This window comes from Herpailurus yagouaroundi, unplaced genomic scaffold, assembly GCF_014898765.1.
Source record: "Herpailurus yagouaroundi ecotype Mexico unplaced genomic scaffold, PumYag 28, whole genome shotgun sequence".
NCBI lineage: Eukaryota > Metazoa > Chordata > Mammalia > Carnivora > Felidae > Herpailurus > Herpailurus yagouaroundi.
The window spans coordinates 163,953,342-163,977,705 of NW_024412376.1; the positions used below are offsets into that span (position 1 = coordinate 163,953,342).

Consider the following 24,364-nt stretch of genomic DNA (forward strand, 5'->3'; position numbering starts at 1 on the left):
CCTGGCGCCCTGCAAGGCACCGTCTGTCTCTCGGGGGCTGATTACCAGTTCGTTCCTCTCGTCTGCCAGGAGGGTGTTCCTGTCTTCCAGCTTCCGTATCACCGAGTTCAGTTCAGCAATTTTCAGTTGGAATCGCCGTACGTCTCGTTCGTCCATATGTTGATCCTAAAAGAAAGTCAAGATACGAACGTACTTCGAAGATGCCTTAGTGACTCCGAACACTCCCAGGGAACTCGCGGGACGTGACCGCGAGCTCCTCCTCACGAGGCCCCACGCCACGCTGGGCGCCCCTGCAGTCAGGCCACGGGGACGACACCCCAGGCCCTGCCAGCGACCCGCAAGAGACTTCGTCTCAAAGTGACAAGAGGTCAGGCCAAGACAGCTGTGCGTGGTCTCTGGGGACCTTCACGCTCCAGCCCGGGCCCGCTGTGTCTCTCTCACAAAGGCCCGTGACGGACGTGCCAGGACATCCCTCAAGGCCCACCGGGCCAATCTCACCAGCACCTCGTAGGCTGTCCGCACAGAGCACGCACGACAGACGTTCAAACGTCTGGTGACTGACTGCACGAACGAACGAACGAATGAATGAGTGAGTGAACGAAGGCACGCTGCTTCAGCTTCCTCTGAGCACGTTGCCCCCAGAGCCCTTTCCTTCTGGCTAAGGTCCTACTCATGTTGCAGGGCTCTGACTTCAAGACTGGGCGCCTTTCTGTGCTCTTACTGTGCACCCGGCACTGATGTCTTCACTTCTCTTTCCCACTGGGCTCCAGACCGGCTGGAAGCAAACGCAGACAGCTGCTCTCCCCTCTGTATCCCCAGGCCCAACGCTGGGCCCTGCACGTGGTTAACGTCAGCCAGTCTGGGGAGGGAGGCCAGACGCACGGACAGACGGAAGGGAGGGAGGGAGGGGCGAGAGGAGGCAGGCAGGCAAGGTGCCCGGGGGGAACGACCGCAGAAAGGACAGGCAGCGGTCAGCCACGAGGCCCCGGTGCTTGTGTGAGCCGCCACTCCCCGTACCTGGACGCCCATGAGCTCTGCCATGTCCCCGATGCCAGGCGGGAGCTCTCTCTTGGGGCTACTGTGGTACCGCTCGGCCTCTTTGACCTGAACCAGCTGCTCATCCAAAGCCTCCTTCTGAAGAAGCAGCTTCTGGGTCTGGCCGGTCTGCACGCCGAGTTCCTTCTCCAAGGCCAGGATCACACGGTCTTTCCCTCTGATCTCGTCCATCTGCAAAAGAGAAAGAATGAACGGTCAGCCTAAGGGCTCGTGACCACGGCAATCTCTCCCTCGCTGGCCTGAGGCCCAGAGGAAAAGGTTAAGAAGGATCGAGGACCCAGGTCAGCTGAACTTGGAAAACTCAGGACACAGAGGGGCCACTGTCCACGGCCCAGGCCCCGCTCCCCTGAGCACAGAGGAGCAGACAATTTACGGTTCGATGGCCAGACGCTCACCATTGAAACAGGGCTAGGTTCATTTCTCTCTCGCGTGAATTAAATAAAACAAAATCCTGACCTCCAGGCACCTCCAGCCACCTCACGCCCCACAGCTCGGCTTCCTCGCCGAGTTGGTGGGCCTTCTCTCCCACTCACCCCCCAAGCCTCTCCCGTCCGGTCACAGCCCCCACCTCTCCGCCAACACAGCTCTCGTTAAGGTCTTTGATGCTCCCCTGGCCCCCAGACCCACGGGACAACTTTCTGTCCTTCATCCTCACCAACATGTGACCGAGCCACTCACACCCTGCTCCGCGAAGCTCTCCCGCCCCTCCCGCACTATGCCATGACTTCCTGGTTTCTGTCCTTACAGACTCACCTTGTTCCGGCCGCCATTAAAGTCTGGACTTTCCAAGGCTCGGCCCTCTATCTTTTCCCAGGCAGCCGCGTCCTCACCCATGACGTTAAACCCCCATATGCAGCCGACACCCCAATGTGTTCCCAGGGCCCTGTCTTCTCTCAGAGCCCCAGAATCATAGAGCTAACTGAGTACTTGACATCTCTGCTGGGGTCTCTAAAGGACCTCAGCGTCTCCACATGCAAACCTCAAAGTAAGCCCCAGTTCGCCCCAGCCCGGTCTTGTCCAGCATTCCCTAGAGGAAACCAAGCAGAAAGCAGCTTACAGAAGAGAAAGCTTTGGCCCCGGGGCCATCCACTTCAACTGATTCCAGACAGAGAGCCAACGGCTGGGAAACTGCCCCCGTAAGGGTGCTGTGCTGGGGTATCCCCTGCCACTGCGTGTCCTTCCTAGAAACTGAGAACGTGAGGTCATTTGGGAACAGGGTTGCTGCAGATATAGTTAGGAGGAGGTCACACCGGAGTAAGGTGGTCCCTATGACTGTGTCCTTAGAAGAGAAGACGAGGCACACAGATGCCTCCACCCACAAGGCTGGGTAGAGACGGAGACAGAGACTGGAGTGATGGACCCAGAAGCCTGGGGACATCACAGACTGTCTGCAGCCACCGGCCCTGGAAGAAGCAAGGATGGTTCCTCTCCAGCACCTTCAGAGAGCACGGCCCTGTGACCCCTTGATCTCAGATCTCCCGCCTCCGAAACTATAAGCCAATAAAGTTCTGTTGCTTTAGCCACCCAGCTTGTGGCCCTTTATTACAGCAGCCCTGGGAAACGGAGACGGGCTTTAGAAGGGATAATTTGCCGAGCACTAGGAGAGAGTGACGCGGGAGGCCAGCAGTGCCAGGAGCCCCAGGAGCTGGGAGAGGCTGGAAGGACCCTCCCCTGGAGCCCCCCGGGGAGCACGGCCCTACCGGCACCTTGATTCCTGACTCCTGACCCCTGGCCTCCAGACTGTGCGGGAATACCTTTCTGTTGTCTTAAGCCACTGAGTTGGTGGCCGTTTGTTAAGAAAGTCACGGGAAACAAAGATACTCCGTGACTGTGATCTGTACCGCTTACTCGTGACTGTTGCACCTCAAGTCCAGACACAGACAGTCAACGGCCGAGAAAAGTGGTTAAGAGCCCCGTTCTGGCAGCAGACGTAAAGCTGACTCGAAGGCCCTCCCCGACACCGTGTGACCTCCTGAGGCACAGCACAGGCAGGGCCACCTGTCGGACCCAGCCTCAGCCTGCATAAAGTGGGGACACGGAGACCTCTTAGGACCTCCCCGGTGCAGTCGTGGCGAGTTAGATCTTAGTGCAGACCCTGGCACGTTATAAGCTGTGGTCAATGTTGGCTGCCCCCAACACGTGCATCTGTGTTAGCTCCTGGTGAACATATTGAAACGGCAGACCACACTATAGAAGGGGGAATTGGTACCCTCAAAACACTGGGGGGGTTTCAAGCAAAAGTCCTACAGTTCTGAAAAACGCTTTGAGACGCCTTTCTTTTAGAGCAAAGAGTGTGCTCCCCTCCCACCACATCCCCAGCCCCACAGGACAATCTCCTGGGACTCCGGCCAGGGGCCTGCCTGGCTGGCACGGGTCTCCTGAGCCCTGGGCCTGCCTGAAGCCGCGGCAGAAGGTGCCCACTGCTCCCCCTGGTGGCAACCCACCATCAGCTCCCCGCCTGGCCCTAATCCCTGGGAGGAGCACCTCCTGGCCGTGGGGAGGAATCCTTAGGGATGCGGAAATGGTTGCCACGGCCCAGGCCAGTCCAGAAGCACTAAGCAGTACGTGAAAGGAGTTCATTAATGTAAACCACTCACGCGCTGCCATTAATTCAACAAATACTGAGCTGAGCGCCACTGATGGGTCCTGGGAAACCTCTGCAAACAAAACAGGCTAGAGTCCCTGCCCTCAGAGTTTCCACTCTGGAGGGGGAGGTAGTCACTAAACAATAAGTCAACACTGCCGTGGCTGAGAGAGGGATTCGCGCAAGCGGGAGAAAAGAAAGTGCGGGAATCAGCAGGGCCAGCGGGACGTGGTGCGAGTTAACAGGGAGGGTCCCCTCGGCACCCGGGCCACTCATTTCTTGCTTTGCACTGGAGCCCAGAAATGGAGCCCCCACGTACACTAGCTCCTCCCACACAAAGCGGCAGGACTGCGAGCAGGACACCTCTGGAGCCCCAAATTCTGCACCTTAGGAAAGTGCCCGTTCCCCGCTTACTCTCGTAAACGAGCAGAGGGCTTGCACCCGTCACCCTGGGAAAGGTTCCCAGAAAACGGTTTCCACCAGCAGTGATGACAGCCAGGAACGAATGGACAATGCAGAATGTATTCTGGAATCAACATCTGTCAGGTTCCCAGCCAGAGTCCTCAGGGCCCCCCAGGGTAGGAGACTTGCCAATTCACACAGCTAAAGGCAAGCCCTCCATTCGTGGACTTTATGTCTGCCTCCCAGGCTGAGTTCTCAGCAACCCTGTCCCCTTCCCCCAGGATGCTGACAAAGCCATGAATCTCTGACATGAGATTCCCCGACCTGCATCCCCTAAGCGAGCAGACTCCCTCTCCCAGCCTCTGCTCTCAGCATATGTTACAGGAGAGGGGTGGGGCTGAAATCATTCCAGTTCCCAGGGAAGGCCCTGATTGGCTCACAGCAGTCACATGCCCTGCCCCCTCACATTCAACAGCTCAGGGATGGCTACAGGACCCAATCAGAACGAAGAGCCTAGAGAGAGCATAGCTAGGACCCTCCTGTTCCTCCTTAGGAGCTAAAAAAGGAGATTCACTTTCTCTGAGCTGTGTGTGTGAGGATGGGGGGGGAGGGGCCCGGCACAGCAGTGACATCTCACCGGCACAGCGTGAGATCCCCGAGGCTGAAAATGGCACAGGATGAGTCGGAGCAGAGCCTGGGAACCCTGGATCCCGGCGGGGCATGAGTGCCTCTGGAGCCCTGCCTGAAGCTTCTCCTACTCCTTCAGTCACAAATGCTGACAGATGATGGTTCAAGCGGGTCGGAGGTGGAATTTCTGTCACTTGCGACCCAAAGACCCTGACACGGAGTTAGGGAAAGCACACAGACTGGGTGATGGCTGTCACTTCCTTCTTACGTGCCAGCGTGAGCTCGGTGCCACGTCCGTACTTACGAGACACGCTCTGTCTTCAGAAGACCCTCACGGTAGACACCACCCGCCCCGCTTCACAGCCAGGTGAGGCCTGGGGAGAAGCACGTGCCCAAGCGCTGGTCAGCAGCAGGACCACGATGCCAACTCAGGTCAAACTCTGCAACGCCCTCACCATCCCACGTGCCCCACGGGTGCAGAATCCAACCACCTCCCCACGGTCGCATCCACCAGGACGTTTGTCCCGACAAGAACCTTCGTGTGGCCAGCTCCCAACATGCCCAGCAACGCGCGAGTAGCTTGGCGAGCTCCACCGCACCCCAAAGTTCGGGGAACGAAGAACGAAGTGGGGGCTGCTACCCCGACACCTGTTCCCCCTCTCCTCCCGCCTACCTGTGGTCAGCGACTAGCGTCAGCGTTCGCCCAAATGTCACGTCGACCCTAAAAGTCACAATGGGATCTTATTTGGAAACGGGGTCTCGGTGGATGCGATTACGATGGACGTGAAGATGAGGTCACACCAGATTAGGGCGGGCCCTAGATCCACGACTGGCGTCCTCGCGAGAAGGGGATGAGACACAGACACACGGGGGAGGACAGGCCACGTGGCGGCAGAGCCTAGAATGGCACGGCCACAGGCCGGGGGGGCGGCAAGGATTCCTGGCCACCAGCAGAAGCCGGACGGGGCAAGACAGGATTCCGCCCTGCAAGCGGCGGGGGGGCGTGGTCTCGCTGACCCCCTTGATTTCAGACTTCCAGCCTCCAAAACCGAGGGAGAAATAAATTCCTGTTGGGAGCAGCTGAGTTTGCAGTGACTTGTTACGGCAGCCCTGGAAAGCTAACAGAGCACCAGACCGGATTTATCACACTGCGGTGCACTCCGTAAAGGGACTACATTTCCCAGTGGCCCCTGCAGGTAGATGAGGCTGGGTAACTGTTGGCCAAAGCGGTGGAAGTGGAAGTGTGTGGAACTTCCAAAAAGAAAAGCGTTCTTCAGTGAAGACTACGCCCTTCTTCATCGGCCCTCCTACTGCCAACCTGGGATGAAGACGTGATGGCTGGCGCTCAGTGAGCATGAAGGCCCATGAGGGCAGGGCCACATCCCAAAGTCCATTCTGAGGAGAAAGCTGGGAGGTACCCGTGTCCCTCACTACTCTGTGGAGCCCTGTGGCAGCCCTTTCCGGACTTCGTACACAAGAGACAAATAAACTTCTAACGTTGAAGCCCTGGCGTCCTGAGGGAGTTGTCCCTTATGTGCCACGAGGCCTGAGCCTAACTGGTCTAGGAGTCCAGAACTGGTCCAGAAACTGGTGTCCCTGCCCCATGGGGGCCGTAACTTCCTTTTCTGCTTTGCTTCTTTTTTTTTTTTTTTTTAAACATTTTCATTTATTTTTGAGAGACAGAGACAGAGCACGAGCAGGGGAGGGGAGGGGCGGAGAGAGAGGGAGACACAGAATCCGAAGCAGCTCCAGGCTCCGAGCAGTCAGCACAGAGCCTGACACGGGGCTCGAACCCACAAACCGGGAGATGGTGACCTGAGCCAAAGTCAGACGCTTAACCGACTGAGCCACCCAGACGCCCCTCTGCTTTGCTTCCCTTAAGACGCATGTTAAATGTGTAAGCGGGGGCATCCACAGACCTGCCTGCATTTCCAATCCTATCCGATCCAATCCAGCTGAGCAAGAAATGAAACGCGGGCCACCTTCCGAACACGTTGCCACGAACAAACAGCCTTGCCTGAGAAGCGACATTTTTCAAACTGGTGGCGGGGGGGGGAAGTAATGGGAGAAATGGACACCTGTTCTCTTCACTCGATCCTCCAAGTGGGGCGTTTGCAGTGAAAGCCACACGCCCACCGAGAACACCTGAACTGAGGATATTCCCGTTTAGTGCCGACACGGAAACAGACACCACGTCCTCTGGTACGTTTCAAATACGCTCCAGCAGTCCCTTAGGCAAATGTTTGTTTCTTCCCCATTTTTTTTTTTTTACTTTAAACGTGTATTTCTCCTGCCAGAGAGGAACACAGTTCATGGGTCTCTTGTTACAGAAATGTAAGACGCTGCGAGATGCGGTAGTTCATTTTACTCTCATAACCCCAGGGCAGGTACGCAATTATTCCCATTTCGCAGAATACACACCGCAGGCTCAGAGATGGGAGGCAGCTTCGCTGGGGTCACCCAGTAAACAAGACTGGATTCGCACCCGGAGCAGACTCTCCCCCAAGGCTTCCCTTCCCCTGATGTGATAACACCTCCTCCCACCCCACCCCACCCCCACACCCAGAAAGGAAGAGAAGTTTTGATGCCTACGCTAGTGCTGGAACTCAGGTAAATAAACATCCCACCCCTTACTGCTGAACAGTAGCCCATTCATGATATGAATATACCACATTTTATCCATTCCCCAACTGATGGACAGATGGGCTGCTTCCACGCTTTTACTACTATGAATATGCTGCGGTGATCACGTATGCATCTTTATGGAAACATGTTTTCATCTCCTTGGGTATACAGCTGGGGGTAGAGGTGCTGGGGGGAGCAGGCAAATTGCAGTTTAAGAAACTGCTGAATTATTTTATTTTTTAATTTTTTTAATGTTTATTTTTTTTTTGAGAGAGAGAGACAGAGTATAAGTGGGGGAGGGACAGAGAGAGAGGGAGACACAGAATCCGAGGCAGGCTCCAGGCCCTGAGCTGTCAGCACAGAGCCCGACGCAGGGCTCGAACCCACGAACCGTGAGATCGTGCCCTGAGCCGAAGTCGGACGCCTAACCCACTGAGCCACCCGGGCACCCCTCTTTTTTTTTAATTGCATCCATTCTACTGGGAATGAAGCAGTATCTAGTTATAATTTTTATTTGTGGTTCCCCGATGATCAGTGAGGTTGGACACCTCTTCAGATGTTTATCTGTCATTTAAGTATATTTTCCCTTTTTGAGGTACTCTTTGCCTCTTTTAATTATTTTTCTTCTTGCCTCATGGTTGTTTTTGTAATCTGAATAAAAGCGGCTTATGATAACATGTATTGAAACGATCTCCTCCCGATCTGTACTGTGCCTTGTCTCTCTTTTCTTGGTGCCTTTGGATGAACGAAATTTATTCCTCAAAAGTTCAGTGTACCACCTTCTCCGAATAGTGCATGTGTATGACTGGTGTATCTGTGTCTTCTCACTCTGAGAAGACACAAATCTTCTTGGGGTGTCATCTGCCCCAAGATCATGAAAATACTGCTCTGTGTTACCTAACCAATTCACTGGTCTACTTTCTAACATCCACATCTATGGTCCACCTTGAATTAATCACTATGGATACATGGATGGCAGGATGCAAGCATCATTGTTCCTGTTTTACAGACGCCCACCTACCTCAACACTGTTTATGGAAAGACCACCCTTTCCTTACTGGACTATGATGTTACCTGTTTCCTAAACCAGGTGACCACACGTGCATAGGGCCGCCTGGGGACTCTCCTGTTCAGGGATTCATCCACATATGCTTCAGCTGGTCTTAACAGTAAGCTTTGTTACATGGTAGTGTGAGGTTTCCTGGGCTTTTTTGTCTTCAAAATTGTGACTCCGGGTCCTTTAAATTTTTATATCAAATTTAGAATCCACTTGCTAATGTGTACCAAAAAAAAAAAAACAAAACAAAACAACAAACCCTGCTGGGGTTGTGATAGGGATTGCCCTAAATCTATAGATCATTTATGGAAGTACTGATACTTATATCATGAAAATGGCTTCTCCCTACATTTATTTTGGTCTCCTTTATTTTTCCTCAGCAGTGTTTTGAAGCTTTCAGCGTGTTACAGCTTACACACGCTCATCAGACTTTATTCGTAGGTCTTCGTACTCTATTATAAATGGTCTTTTGTAAAGCTCCATTTTCCCATTACACATTGCTAATATATAGAAACACAGTTTTATTTTGCATATTTACTTTCTATTGAGAGGCTTTGATAAATTCACTTACTAATTCTAACAGTTTGTAGCGTCTCTTGGATTTTCTACATCACAATCACAGCATCTGCAAATAACGGCCGTTTCCCCAACCCTTTCTCCCCAATCTTTAAAACTTTTCTTTTTATTGTCTTTCAGATTTGAGGTCCTAGCCAGTGCAATGTTGAACAGAACTGGTGATAGTGGATACCTTGTTCTGTCCTTGAATTCACTGGGAAATGTTCGATATCACTATACGTTAGATTTTTTTGTTTTTTGTTTTATTTATTTTATTTTTTTATTTAAAAAATTTTTTTAATGTTTATTTTTGAGACAGAGAGAGACAGAGCATGAACAGGGGGAGGGTCAGAGAGAGAGGGAGACACAGAATCTGGAACAGGCTCCAGGCTCTGAGCTGTCAGCACAGAGCCTGACGTGGGGAGAAACTCACAGATCACGAGATCACGACCTGAGCTGAGGTCGGACGCTCAACCGACTGAGCCACCCAGGCGCCCCTGTAGATTTTTTTGTAGAACCCTTTACCAGATTCAGAAAATTCTATTCTATTCCTCGTTTGCTGAGAGTTTATACTGTGATGTTGAATTTTACTAAATGCTTTTACTGTATCTATTAAGATGATCATATGGCTTTTTTTCTCCTTTATTCTATTACTAGCTGAATTATATTCAGATTTTTTAATATTAAACCAACCTTTGTGTTCCTAGAATAAACCCAACTTGGTTATAGTTTATTAACCCTTCTGTATATTGCTGGATTTTATTTGTTAATGTTTTATTTAGTACTCCTGTGTCTATGTTTATAAAAGATTATTTTTTTCTTTTATTGTATATCACTGGTCAGTTATGCTGGCTTCATAAAATGAATTAGAATATGTTCCCTTTTTCTCTTTTCTGAAAGAGTCTGTGTAATTAGTTTTATTTCTTCATTAAATACCTAAAGAATTTACCTGTGAAGTCTCTGGGCTTGGACTTTTCATTGAGGAAAAACTATTAATTACAGATTTAACTTCTTTAACAGCTATAGGACTACTCACATTTTCTATTTCTTATAGTGTCAGTTTGGTTAAGTTGTACTTGTTCAAAAAATCTGCCCATTTCATCCAAATTTCTAGTTCACTGGCATATGCTGTTCAGAAAGTACTCATACTGTCTCTTTTATTTCTGTAGGGGCTATAGTAGTGCCCCTTTTACATTCTGTACACTGGGGGACTTGTCTCTGTTCCTTCATCGGTATTCCTCAGGACTTATCAGTTTACCTACTTCAATTAACTTTTGATGTGTTGATTGTCCTTATTGATTAAGCCCCTCAATTCTGCTTTCTCAGAGATTAATTTGCTGTTCTTTTTCTTGGTTCTCAAGATGGAAGCTTAGATGTTTGGTTTTCAGCATTTCTTCCTTTTTGTCTAAAATCTGTTTTACTCTAAGAAGCACAATTTTTGAAAGAAATTGTGTAGGTTCCCTTGAAGAGAACAGTATGTGCAGCTGCTGAAATACCATATTTTGTCAGTGTACCTCCAGTTGGTTAACTGAATGCTGTTTAAATCTTACATGTCTTTGTTCATCTATTGTCTACATGTTCTATTATTTGCTCAGAGTCTTATTCTCCAACTACAACTGTGGCTTTGTTTCTCCTTTTACTTTTGATGCTTTTCTTTTGCACATTTGGAAGTTTCGTTATTAAGTGCTATTACAAATGGACCCCTTTATTATTAAGAAGCGTCCCCAGGGCACCTGGGTGCCTTAGTTGGTTAAGCCTCTGACTCTTGGTTTCAGCTCAGGTCACGATCTCGGTTTTGTGAGCTCGAGCCCCATGTCGGGCTCTGCACTGGCAGCACAGAGCCTGCTTAGGATTCTTTCTTTCCCTCTCTCTCTGCCCCTCTCCCACTCACGCTGTCTCTGTGTCTCTCAAAATAAATAAACTTTAAAAAATGTTTTAATTTAAAAAAAAAAAAGGCATCCCCTACTTGTCTGTAGTATTACTTCTTGCCTTGAGGTCTTCAACATGAATACAGAGCAGGTTTCTGGTGGTTAGTGTCTGGATGTTGCATCTATTTCCACCCTTACAACTTTCAGCCTCACTGCATCCTCATAATCAAGATATGCCTCTTGGAAACATCACTGTTGTCACTGCTGTTGACTCTACCTTGAGAAACTCAGCCTGCTCGCCTTTTCAGCCTCCTGCAGCACACAGGCTCAAAGTCTGACGGTCGTCCCGAGGGGCAGACTGGTGATGTGCCTGCTGCAGCCCCTCCCCCGCCTGGCGAGCTTTGTTTCCTAAGTATGACACGACTCTGGGAGATTTCATTCTGCCTTTCCACCCCGACTCGCTGGCTTCCCGCATCACCCCCGAACTCAGGAAATATCTGGGGTGTGAACCGGCCCCCCCAGTGTGGGGGCTCCTTAGTTTCCCACTTTTCATGCTGACCATGAGAGATGGCAAAGAGCCCTGCTCACCTGTCTCAGCCCTGGTGGAGTCTCTTTGCTGGGGGGGAAGCCCCATCCCCAGCCCGCTCTCGGGATGCACAAATGTCCCACAAGGAAGAAGCTGTCAGCTGGTAACTGTCAGCTCTCCTGGGCCAGGCTCTCTCTCCTCTCTTTGAAATTTTAGCTCTTCTAGACCTCGGGCCTTCCATAGCCCTCCAGCCTTTAAAAACAGGATTGCTTGTGGGGCGCTTGGGTGTCTCAGTCAGTTAAGCATCCAACTCTTGGTTTCGGCTCAGGTTGTGATCTCACAGTTTCATGGGTTCAAGCCCCACATCGGGCTCTGCACTGACAGCACGGAGCCTGCTTGGGATCCTCTCTCCCCCCTCTCTCTCTGCCCCTCCCCCGCTTGTGTCGCCTCTGTCTCTCTCAAAATAAACTTAAAAATAGATAAGATAAGATAAGATAAGATAAGATAAGATAAGATAAGATAAAATGAGATTGCTTGCAATTTATGGCTTTCCCCAGTTGTTGCAACAGACTGGCTGGCCTGTCCCTACCTACCATATCTTACCTGGAGGTATAAGCACGCTCCAGTTTAGTAATTAAATGAGTAAATAAATAAATAAATGCCCAGCACTTTGATAAGCTTCCACGGTCGTTTTTTTTGTTTGTTTGTTTGTTTGTTTGTTTACCACAACCTTGGCCGTTAACCTATTAACCCCATTTTACAGAAACTTGTGGTTCTGAGCTGTTCCAAGAAGGACCAAGGATCCCCCACACCCAGCGAGAAGAGTTCTACCTGCCCAACTTCCCTTCACCACCACGAGGACGGCAGGGGCTTTGCTAGAAGCCCCGTGCTAGAACCGTGCCTGACGCACGGCGGGTCCTCAAAACGCGGCGTTTACCGCACACACACAGGAAGGAACGCATGCATGCAAGCCGGACAGGGAAGAAGGCACAAAGGAGAGGATGCGCACGGAAGGACGGGCGGGAAGAAAAGGGTGCAGGCACGCACGCCAGCCGGGAGGGGGCGCAGGCAGCACGTACCAGCCTGCGGATGTCCCGCTCGCACTCGCGCTTGATGCGGTGCACCTCGTCCTGGTGCGCCTGGTAGGCAGCGCGCAGGTCCGCCGCCTTGGTCTTGTCGGCCTGCATGCAGTTGCTGAGCGCCTCCTCGGCCTGCTTGCGCGAAGCCTTGAGCTCCAGGATTTCCTGCTGCAGCCGCTGGCGCTCGCCGTCGAAGGCCCTGCGCGCCTCGTCGCGCGCCTCGGCCAGGAGCGCCGTCTTGACCTTGTCGGCCGCGCCGTCCCGCAGCACGTTCAGCGTGGCCTGCAGCCGCTGCAGCTCGCCCTCCTTGATCTTGGCGGTGCGCGCCGCCTCCTGCTCGTGCTGCCGGATGAGCACCTCGCGCAGCGCCTGCAGCTCCTTGGTCTTCTCTTCGTGCAGCTTGGCCCTGAGCTCCGAGATGTAAGCGGTGTGCCGCCGCTGCTCCTGCTCGCGCTCCAGCTTGGCCTCCTGCAGCCGCTCGCGCAGTTTGCCCACCTGCAGCCCGAGCGACGGGGACACGGGTCAGGGTCGGAGCTGGGGGAGCCGGCCAGGCCCGGCCGCCACCTCCCCGCGCCCCATTGTGCGGGAGGGCCCCCGAGACCCTCGCCGGGTCCCCCACCCCCACCCCAGTTCCCTCGCCTGCCACCCCTGTGGTCCTGACCCTCAGCAGCCCCACCTGCTTCTTTACTTGCTACTGTTTTCTTGGGAATTTCGCTAGAGGTGGAAAGCCACCTGCGGATGCCGGCGAGGGCAGTCAGGCCTTTGACATCCCTTCCAATTCGGGGACTGATCGGTCACAAGACACATAAGCAGATAGCGTCAGTCACCAAAGATGGGCACATTTTGACACCAGAAGTACCTTTTCAGTGTCCGTGCACTGGACCGTGGGCACAGGGAAAACAGAGCAGATGGAGGCAGAGAGGGGCAGTGGAGGGCAACCAGCCTCGCTGACCTGTCCCCTCCGCGGACTGGGGGCTCCACAGCATCCCCCACATTAATCCCTAGGGGGTCCCAGGAGGGAGGTGACTGTGTTGCCGGGAGGCAGTGGAGGCTCAGAGATGCCCCCGAGACCTGCCGGGGGGGGGGGGCTGCCAGGGGACAGAGCCCGGCTCACCCCCAGGCCCCTGGCCCCAGAGCCATGTTCCTCAGATGCCCGGCTGCCAACCCAGCCTGAGCGCATCCGTCTAATCAGCAAAATCTGAACCATGGCTTGTAGAATGTGCCCAGGGAGTATTTGCTTAAGACGCTCCAAAACGCCATATTCGCCCCTTTTCAAGTATCCCACAAAAACACACACTGGGCAGGAACCCTTTACAGTCCGTTTGCTTTCTGTATCACACCAGTCTCCAGAGAACAGGAACCAATTGTACCTCACAGAAGACACGCGCGACTTCTGCGGAAGGTGGCCAACGTTTTCCCCGGCCTACGCTGTTTATGGCATGCCCACGTTTTGAAATTAATGTCAGGTGAGGAGTTTTACAGTGTCCCTTGGTATGGATAAATCCTTCTGACAGCGGAGAAAGAAGCAAGAAGTAAGCCAGGCAAAGACCCAAAGTCAGCATCTCCTTACATCAAACACTCGTGATCTCAGAAACAAGACGGGAGAACCTGTCAGTCCCGGGCCTCCCCCTCCCTGGGCTGGGACTGGGAGTCTTTTCCTAGCGGACTCAATGCCGGGAAGCCAGAACTTTAGACATTTAACGTGCTTGCCCCCAGCGAGGGACTAATATTTGCTTCTGGCATTGTCCTTCCCAGGAGGCAACGCTGTCCCGCCTTCCCTGGTTATTGCCGACAGGGGTCGGTTGCATCCCAAGCCTGCACGGATGCGTAATTACTGAGCCCCACGATGGTGAATGGTGCGTGTCAAGTCGGCAGGGCTGTGGTACCAATTCATTTGGCGAGACACCCATCTGTATGTTGTGAAAGTTTTTAAAGAAGTGATTCATATTTAAGTCGGCAGACCTTGAGTAAACCAGCTGACCCTTCATAATGTGGGTGGGCCTCACCCAATCAGTCGATGGCCTCGAGTGAAAAGGCTGAGCTCCTCAACGAGAGAGGAATTTAGCCTCCAGGCTGCTTCAAGACGCAAGACTGCAACATGCGCTCTTGCTGAAATTTCCAGCTGCCTCTGCTCTGCAAAGTTCATATTTGCCAGCCTCTGTAACCATGTGAGCCAACTTCTTAAAAAAAAATGTGTCTCCCTCCCACTCTCCACCCATACACACACACACACACACACACACACAATTTCCTATTGGTTCCGTGCTTCTCTGAGGAACCTTGACTGTGAAACAGGGACATCAGCAGCTGCCCGGGAGGACTTGGGAGGAGGAAGACCCAAAGCACTGAGTGGATAAAGGGAAGTCTGCTCCCAGGTGAAAAAAGAAGGAAGGGGTGCGGAGGGGAGCAGAGGCGTGCGCAGGGCAGCCTGGGGGAGGTCGGGCCTGCTGAGACAGGTGTCTAGGGCAGGGACGCGGATGGAAGACGGGGTCGAGCGGGAAGGCCCTGCCGGGTCGCAGAGGAGCCGAGGGTCGAGCCCAGGTGCCACGACCCGAGCAGAGCAGAGCGAGGCTGCGTTGGCCCGGGCTGTGCACAGAGCACCTGCTCCCGACTCCTTAGCGCTGAGCAGGTCTAAAGCGTGCCAGCACTCTACCCGCCAGCTGCCTCCAAGCCACTCCCAAGTCTGGCGGCACGGCAGCACAGACGAGCACCTGGCTGCATATAAGACAGGAGCAAAATGACAGGGAGGGACCGCGCCCTGGAGGAGGAGGGAGGGGCCGGTGCAGAAAAGCCTCTGAGCCAGCGCCACCTGCCACTGCAGCCGGAATGGCGAAGCCGGCCTCCCCCTGTCTCTGTCCCCTTCCACCCTGCCCTTCGTCCGATCCGTCAGGGCTGGCTCCCCATTTCCAGGCCTGGCCACTTCGTCCACTCCCTGCAGCCACCCTGGTCCCACCGCCCGACCGCGGCAGCCGTCTCCTAGCCGTAATCTCCCTGCTTTGCCCCTGCCCACCGCAGGGCTGGCCAGCAAGGCAGGGACTTCGCCCCACGGGCCTTGGCGCCCCTGACTGGCGACCGGGGTGCTCACGGGACTGTGGGAGCACCGGCAAAAGCCTTAAAAAAGAGCCGGCTCCAAATGGCCTCTGCGAAGCCTACTCGGGCCCCCTTGCCCCTGTGCCGTTCCGCACAGCACGGAACAATGGTACAGGCTGTTCAGTGAATGAATGAATCCACAGAGACATTTACCACGTCCCCTCATCTGCCCCTGCTCAACGGCGATCCTCCGGGAAAACAATGCTTCAACTGGGGCATCGACAACACTTTTATGAGAGCATATAAAAATACCGTTTAAATGCGACTGTAAACTTTATATTTATGTTTCTCCTACCAGCCAGTAAGCCCCGTGCGGAATTCTCTGAGGACAGGAGCTCCCCCAGCGGCGACACGGGGAAAGCCCTCCCGAGGGGCCACGTGGATGGCCGGGCTGAGAACACAGGCAGCCGGGCGTGTCCAGCAGGGAGGCGGCCAGGTGACGGGCAAGGCCTGGCTCCCAGCCCAGTGCCACCACCTACACCTGTGTGGACCTGCTGTGGGATGGGCTGAGGTGTGTCCCCAAAATTCTCATGTGGAAGTCCCAACCCCCGGGACCTCAGAATGTGACCATAATTGGAGAGAGAATCTTAGAAGATGTGAAATCTTAAAAGAAGTTAAATGAGGTCATGTAGGTGGGCCCTGGCCTGTTATGACCGGTATCCTTATCAGGACACAGGCACACAGGGGGACCGCCACGTGAGGACATGGGGAGAAGATGGCCAGCCATGTACAGGCCAAGGAGTGAGGCCTCTGCAGAAACCCACCTGCCCACACCTTGACCCATGACTGCCAACCTCCGGAAGAAGTTCTTTGGAATTTTTAAGCCGCCCAGTCCGTGGTGCTTCGTCACGGTGGCCCCAGCAAGCTAACACACCTGGGCAGAGTCACCTCTCCTCTCTGACCTGTAAACTGGAGAAAGCCGCCCCTGACCGCGCAGGTCACTGCCAGGGTCAGGAGGCCCTCCGAGGCATCTGCTGTGACCTGCACAGTAGACACGTAATAAATGTCAGCCAACTGCCGTGTGACTGCGTGTGACGGGCAGCACGTGTGTGTGACTGTCCCATCCAGTCTGCCGACAACCCAGGGGGGCGGGCACATCAGAGGACCCCACGTAACAAACAGAGGCATGGGCGGTTACATGGCTTTGCCCCCGGACCTCAAGGCGAATTAGGTGGTGGAGCCCTGGCAGAACGACCTTGGCCGTGCGGCTTCCCGGCAACCACAGCCGCCGTCGCTGCTTCTGGGTGGGACGTGCCAGCCCCAAGGGATCCCAGCAGGTGAATCCCGCCCGAGCTGCACAAAGCGTGGCCAGCCCGGCACCTCGGGCAGCCGTGCCGGTGACGGCCGCGGGCCTGGAATGCTGAGTGTCTGTGGATGGGAAGGGGCACACCTGTCCCCAAGCTCCAGGAGCCCAGCCTTCATCCCCCAGGCCCTGGACTCTGCCTCTGCTCTCCATGTCGCTGTCCCGAGGCCAGGGGCCGAGTCGGGGCCCAGGCCCCAGCTCCGCTCCCCACCTGGGGGCTGGACCCCAACCAGCACCCCCACCGCCGCTGCCGAGGCCCAGCTCTCAATAAGACAGGACACCTGCAGCCACACCCCGGCTGTCCCCTCCCGGGGCCCCAGGTGCTGGAAGACATACCAACTGCAGACGTGGGTATAACCTCCCCCATCCTACCCAGAACAGCCCAGACCCTCGGCCACTCAGGCTACCCGGGAGCAAGCTCCCATCCCCCCTTCTCTTCTCCCACGGACGCCACAGAGCCCCAGCCCGCTCTGCCCTCAAACCACCCAAGCGAGAACACCGATGGGCTTTGTGTTGTATCCGTGACACTGCATCTTTAGGACACTGAACTGGCCGGTTATGATGACGCTGCGTTGCAGACGGGGAAAAAACAGGTTCTTCCTGGAGGCTTTATGTCACCTGTCCAAGGGCACGGAGCCAGTCAGGGGCCAAGCAGAAGTTTAAAGCCAGGTCTGTGTGGTGAGAAAGCCCGCGCTCCTCCATTGTGACAGGGTGCCTGTCACAGCCGCGCTCTAACTGGATGCGCACGGCCGGCCTGGCACCCACCTGGTGATGGTGCTGAGCGGCCCCAAAGCTCAGTCTCGCCCCACCAGAGCTCCGGTGCCCCGTCACAGAGCCAGGCCCTGCTGCAAACTCTTTAATACCCTCGCCTCCTAACTCCCAACCACAGGCCCCTCGGGTGGTACCGCCATGACCCCATCTCGCAGGCCAGGGAGATTACCGCACGGAGAGTAACGTAGCTGGTCCGAGGTCATAGAGAGACGCGACGGGGCCAGGAGTGGAATCCCGGTGGTACCACCACTGACGTTATACCCGTTTTAACAAGGGACAAGCTGAGGCTCAGAGGTCGAGTGCCCGTCCCCAGCCCCAGCCCGGGAACACAGCCTCCACTCAGAGCGGAAGGGAGTATTGTCCACCAGGGCGAGCGCCCCGTCCGCGGAGCTGGGAGGCCCGCACCCCCCCCACCTTGCTCTTTTCCTGCTGGAACTCGATCTGGATGCTAGTGAGCTTGGCCCGCAGCTCCTCGTTAGCCATTTGCACGGCATCAGTCTCCATCTCGGGCCTCTCGCCCTTGCTCCGGCCCTTCTTAGACATGCTTCCTCTTGGCTTGAGACGCGGAGATCCCGCGGTTCACACCCACCAGCCAGCAGGCGCCGCTCCGGGCTCCGCCGTGCTAACCAGTGTTGCGGGGCTCAGCTTGTCCTCCGTGTAAACCACCATCACTTGGGACCCTGGGAAGAGGGAAACGGGGTTAGCGGAGACAGAGAGAGGCTGGCGTCCCTGCCTGGGCACTCAAATGGCAAACCAGCGTTTGCCGGGGCCTCCCCGCCTGGGCCGCGCACCTGCTCATCGCCAGGTGGCCCTGCCGTTCCCAACACTGACCCAGCGCTTCTCAGACTGGCGGCCACAGAAGCTTGTTAAGGCCGAGAGTCCTGGGCCCTCCCCCCGGAGACTCTGATTTGCATTTCTCACAAGCTCCCAGGTGATGCTCCCAGGCGACCACACCTTGAGTAGTTTGGATGTACTACTGTCCTTATCGAGAGGAGATCACATCACCGGAGCAACCCGTAGGCCACCGGCTGCAAACGTCAGTGAGCCTCAGTTGCCCAGGGCGCGCGTTTCAAAAGGCAGGTCCCTGGGGAGCCCAGAGCTCGGGGCACAAGGAGGCGCGTGGTGGGACCAAGGACACTGGATGTTCCGTCCACACTCCCAGGTGACTCTGGAAGAGGATCTGAGGACCGCACCCTGAAAAACGGGCCGTTATAAAGATCAGTGGCTCCCCTATGCCGTCCCCGGCCTAGCATAGCACTGGTCACTCACACTGCTAGCTCTGTGCCCCGTGGAGGTGACGGCGGTCCCTCCAGGCCTCTGTGCCCGCCTGGCCAGGCCGGAGCTGGTTTCCTGGTTCGCGGGGGCGCCATGATGAGCTAACTGCTCCTCCAGCACCCATATTTCTCCAGGGGAGGCCCGGGCCTTCAACTTGGTGGAGGTGCCCTCCCAGCCACAGGGTGACAAAGCCTTAAGATAGGGTCTAGACTGACAGCTAATGGCACCTACATCCAGGTGACTCCTGTCACCTTTCACTAATCAGCACAACTGCCCTACGAGGTAGGTGATGTGGCCCCGTGTCACAGATGAGGAAACTGAGGCACAAAGAGGCCGAGTGCTAGCAACAGCCACACGGCCAAGATGAGAAAACAGCATTAACCTGGTCAAGGTCCACAGCTGGACTGGCCGTGGTGAGTCTGGACCCAGCCCCCCAGCCCCCCAGCCCCCAGCACTGTGCTAGCCTAACCCCATGCGGCACTGCCCCCTGACAGCATGATTCTGCTCCCCTGGTCCCCTTGCTCTGCCTCACTGTTGTTTCCCACGTGACAAACCACGCGGGTTCCAAACAAGCAGGGCCTGGGTCTGTTTTGCTTCTCACTGTATCCCCTGGGCCTGGAATCAGAGCTCAGCATGCAGGAGGCCCTCCAGAAGTATGCGTTGAATGAGTGAGTGAGTGAACGAGCGAATGAACGAGTGAGCGAACGAATGAATGAGTGAAGCCCGATGATGCATCAAGTCCTGTGCTAGGAGCTGGGGAGCGTGTGGTCCTTGCAGCGCCTGGAGAGGTAGGCACAGATGTCAGGGCCATCCTAGAGGTGAGAGAAGATCGAGGCACAGAGAGGTGCAGTAAGCTACTCCTAAGCCACAGAGCTAGCACCGGGGTTAGATCGCCTTGGGAGAGCATGCACAGCGAGAAGAGAACCTTCCAGCATGCAGGAATGCCAGCCTTCGCAGGTGGAGCCGGAGAGACGAAGCCAGCAAGGGAGGCCATAAACAAGAAGCCTGGAGCTAGAAGCTGTAGATGCTCAGTGTTTGTGAGCTGAGGTGGAGCGTGACCTGATAGGCCTGGGGGCGCTGGAATGTCTAGCCATTTGGGAAGGCAGAGGTGGAGGCCGGCCACAGCCCTGCTGAGCAGGAGGGAGCGGTTTTCTCAACATGCCATGAAGGATTATCCAGGCACAATCAGCATGCCCACCGATTGATTCCAGAAAGGTCCGTTCTGTCTTCAGAGAAGTATGAACTCCCTTTGCTCTCATGTGACTTATTAGAGCATAATCCATAATTCATTCCTCGCTGCCCTGACCTGCCTGCCTTTATCGGCACAGAAGCTCTCGGAAGCCGCCCCGCCCCTGAAGAGTGAGCAGGGAGCACTCTCCAGATCCATCACCCAGAGGGAGGACTCTTCTCCTGTCCATTCCATCCTGTGGCCCAACGACACCACCTCTAGGAACACGCCGTAAGGACTAACCAGAGATACGGCCTATGTAGAAACACAGCTCTCCTTCCCAACAATCCAACACTCAGCCCAAGGGACGGTTGAGTAATGACACCAAACCACAGGGAGAAAGATGAACGAGTGAAAAGACAGAGTCAAAGAACAAATACAATTTGTGATCTCAGTTTTCAGAAATATATATACTTGGGTCGCCTGAGTGGGTCAGTGGGTTGAGCGTCTGACTTCGGCTCAGGTCAAGATCTCACCGTTCGTGAGTTCGAGCCCCGCGTCGGGCTCTGTGCCGACAGCTCGGAGCCTGGAGCCTGCTTCGGATTCTGCGTCTCATTCTCTCTCTCTGCCCCTCCCCCACTTGTGCTCTGTCTCTCTCTCAAAAATAAATAGAAATGTAAAAAAAAATTTTTTTTAATAAAAAAAGAAATATATATATATATATGTATGTATGTATGTACTTATTCATTTTTTCCATTTGGTCACAAGTATTTTTTGAGCCCCTGCTGGGCTCCAGGCTCCGTACCCTGGGGACGCAGTGGTGAGGAACAGACAGCCAGGCGTCCCAAATGTTAGCAGCGACTGCCCGAGTGACAGCTGATATTTACCTTCTTCTTTACGCTCTTCCAGATAAATCAAATTTTCTATTTCTATTACTGTTTTACAGGAAAAAAAAAAGATGCCTTTTTTTTTTTTTTTTTTTAAAGAACGCAAGCAAGTTTCAGAGAACCATCTGGATGTAGCTGGGAAAGAGAGAAGACAGAAGCCAAAGGAAAAGCAAATGGGCCCTGTCCCCGGACCACTGCAGCGACACCTGCTGTTGAGGCTGATGGACTCTCCGGGAGCAACTCCACCCGCGTCCCTAAGGGCCGCCTGGAAGGGAACGACCCGCCTGGGAAGAGAGGACCCGAGCCACACCCCCCAGGACACAGCTGACTGTTCTGTAGGACGGCCTTGTCACCCACAGTAAGTGTGTCCTCTCAGCTCACGCTTTCCTGGCTGGATGGTTCTGGGGAAGTCGCCGAACTTTTCTAAGACTCAGTGTCCTCATCTGTGAAATGGGCCCCACGGCACTAAACCTCACGGGGGGGGTGTGGGAATTGCTCAGATCCGTATCTGTGCTCAGCAGGACACTCAGCCCAATGAAAACACTCACCAAACAAAAGAAATATGAATCGATTAGGAGGAGCGATGCCAGCCTCCCAGTAGCCTCCGTGAAGGTCAAGATAACAGGTGCTAAGATTAGGCACTGCTGGAAGCCGCCACGTCAAGGTGCGGCCCAGCCAGTGTCACAGTTTCTCAGCAGCCCTAGTATATGTCCTGAAGGCCCCTTTCCCTCCCCAGCAGCCCCTCCCAGGGTCCCTGAAGATGCCAGAGAGGACAGGGTAGCAGATGAGGCATCTGGGCCTCAGGCAGGTCAAGCACCTGCCCAAGGCGGCACAGCACGCCGGATGCAGGCAGTGAAACGGGCCCACTCCTCGTGAGGCCCTGGGATGGCACCCCAGCTGAGCCACAGGGGAGGGCGGGAGAGGAAGCCCCAGCCCGTGGGGGGACAGTACACCAGGAGCACCTGGGGGACCGTGAGAACAGAGCCCGGTGAAGTCTCGGGGCCAGTCCCCAGACGCCAACTTGTATTACCCCCCCTGGCCAGCTGGACCCCAACGCCTCCTAGTCTCCCAGCCGGGCATTCGGGGCCCCAAGAGCAGAAAGGCCAAAGGAGAGACAGACCAGACCCCCAGAAGGGAGGCCGTGTGTGGGGACGGCCCCATTGTCACCCCAGCCACCCCTGGAAAGGTGCGTGCACACCAGCGTCTCAGGAGAGCCTCGGCACCTGTTCTCCGCTTCACGGATGAGAAAATGGAGATCGGCATCTGCAATCAGAGGGCTGTTGACTCTCCTGCTTCACGACCATCAAAGGTGCAGGCTGACCTTGAAGAAAGCCTGGCCCGTGAAGGGGTGTGGGCCCCACAGGGTCTGACTCACCCCGAAGTTCGGGCCCGGCCACCCGCCACCCACCCTACACTCCCCAGCAGGCCACGGTGCATTCAGTTCCCTGACGGAGAAAGCCATCCTCCCTCCCGCTCCTTTCATGGCCACCTCCCATTCTGCCTCCTCCAGGAAGCCTCCCCTCATGACCCCATGGTCTGGCACCTCCTCTCGGCTCCCAGGTTGGCAGAGGGCTGCCCTGTGTGTTTGCTCCTCCATCAGCCCCTCGAGGGCAGGATCTTGACGCAACATTGGCCAGGCCGGGGCCTCAGTCGTGTCGCGATGAGGGGATACAGAAGGAGATGTTACCCCAAGTTATGGGCTGATCAAAGTTGGGGCTCTCCGTGGGCCCCAGGCAGCTGGCCTCCTCTGCCAGGAACACACCCCCCGCTGCTCTGGCCCGAGGCTCACAGTGTCATTGGTCATCCTTACCAACAGCCCCGCAGCTGCTGACCGCCATGACGGCCTCACTCATGGAGGCAAAAGTAGGTCATTCTCCTACTTGAGATGAGCTGGGTGCCCACTCCGTGCCAGGGGCTTTCCATTCTGAGCGCATGAGCAGACGGCACGGCCCCGGGCTGACAGAAGAACCCCGCAGAGGCTCAGCAAACATCCACCCAAGGCCAGTGAGCACCGCACAGTAGGCACATCTCCAGTCCCTCGCTCAGAGCCCACTATCTCATGCTTTACATACAATGCTAGCAAGCACAGTGTCTGTCCTCCCTGCCCAGAGCAGAAAAGGAAAGTGAGGGGGGCGCCTGGGGGGCTCAGTTAGTTAAGCGTCTGACTTCAGCTCAGGTCATGACCTCACAGTTCGTGAGTCCAAGCCCTGCGTTGGGCTCTGTGCTGACAGCTCAGAGCCCGGAGCCTGATTTAGATTTTGTGTCTCCCTCTCTCTCCGCCCCTCCCCAACTTGCATTCTGTCTCTCTCTTTCTCTCTCTCACAAAAAATAAACATTAAAAAAAAAAAGTGAGGAACTGGAAGACAGTTTTACAAAAGATAAATACAGACAGGCAATGAAAAGGGAGCAACGATTTTCCACCACACCGCCACCAAAAAAAGAGAGTAAAATAATAATTCCTTAAATACTTAAAAGAAAAAGCCCAAGAGGCCTAGATATTAACTTTTTTAGGAGACCTTGTTCTCCACTTATAACAAATTAATAAGGCTGTTGCTGTCTAGACTCTTTTCATATTGGTGCAAAGTAGTCGGTGGAAGTTAAAAAAAAAAAAAAAACTTCCAGGGACGCCTGGGGTTCGGCTCAGGTCACGATCTCGCAGTTCGTGAGTTCGAGCCCTGTGTTGGGCTCTGTGCTGACAGCTGAGGCCTAGAGTCTGCTTCGGATTCTGTGTCTCCCTCTCTCTGCCCCTTCCCCGCTCATGCTCTGTCTCTGTCTCTCAAAAATGAATAAACGTTAAAAAACAATTTTTTTTTAAATCTTCCATAAAATGTGACAAATAATGTCAAGTGAGTTAGGTTTTCCTAACACTTATTCTGGTTCCAGGGTAAAGCTCTGTAGTGAGAAGCCAGGATGAGGAACGGAAGAGGCCCAGTCACTCACCCAGGCCTGCCACTGACCCGTGCGTGGCCCGGCCTGGGCTGTGTCCTCAGCCAACGTTTCTCATCATGCAGGGGAAATGCGCTGTGCACACGGCACCGCGTGGGAGCAGGGCTGCTGAGCGCCAGTAAGGTCAGAGAGGCCGGAGCAAGCCGCCTGTAGCCCGGGCCCCACGGCCCCTGCGTCCCATCACACACCCCAGAAGCTCAGAGCCAGCGGGTCCTGGAAATGACAACAGAACCTGCCCCACCGGGCCACCTCAGGCCACCTCCTGACCGTTCCCAGGACTCACCTTGGGCCACGCCTCCTCCAAGCCCCTGTTGGACCCACAGGCAAGGTCAGGGGGTCCTTGTAGCCCACGTTGCACTGGATGATTCTAGGCGTCTTTGTCTGACTGTCTCTAGGACTATGAGGCCAGCATTTACAGATGGGGAAACTGAGGCCCAGGAAGATCACAGGCCTGCCTGGGGTCCCAGAGGGACTGGCAGCCCAGAGGGGAGAGAAGACTCCACAGGGGGGGGGGGGGGGGGGGGGGGGGGGGGGGGGGGGGGGGG

The 24,364-nt window shown here is 54.9% G+C and overlaps 1 protein-coding gene across 7 annotated transcripts in view; it reads right to left on the reverse strand.

Annotated features, from left to right (window-relative positions):
• JAKMIP1 (janus kinase and microtubule interacting protein 1) overlaps positions 1 to 24,364 on the reverse strand; it is a 112,252-nt gene that overhangs the window by 56,827 nt on the left and 31,061 nt on the right. For 5 of the 7 annotated variants that reach the window (XM_040488272.1, XM_040488280.1, XM_040488299.1 and 2 more), the window contains exons 3-6: positions 17,958 to 18,223; positions 12,380 to 12,874; positions 1,018 to 1,227; positions 46 to 165 (exon numbers count right to left, since the gene is read on the reverse strand). In XM_040488272.1, the coding sequence (XP_040344206.1) occupies positions 46 to 165; positions 1,018 to 1,227; positions 12,380 to 12,874; positions 17,958 to 18,086 (954 nt within the window). In that variant the 5' untranslated portion in view covers positions 18,087 to 18,223. The remainder of the gene's footprint in view (positions 1 to 45; positions 166 to 1,017; positions 1,228 to 12,379; positions 12,875 to 17,957; positions 18,224 to 24,364) is intronic. The other 2 variants (XM_040488317.1, XM_040488325.1) reach the window with 1 other exon arrangement.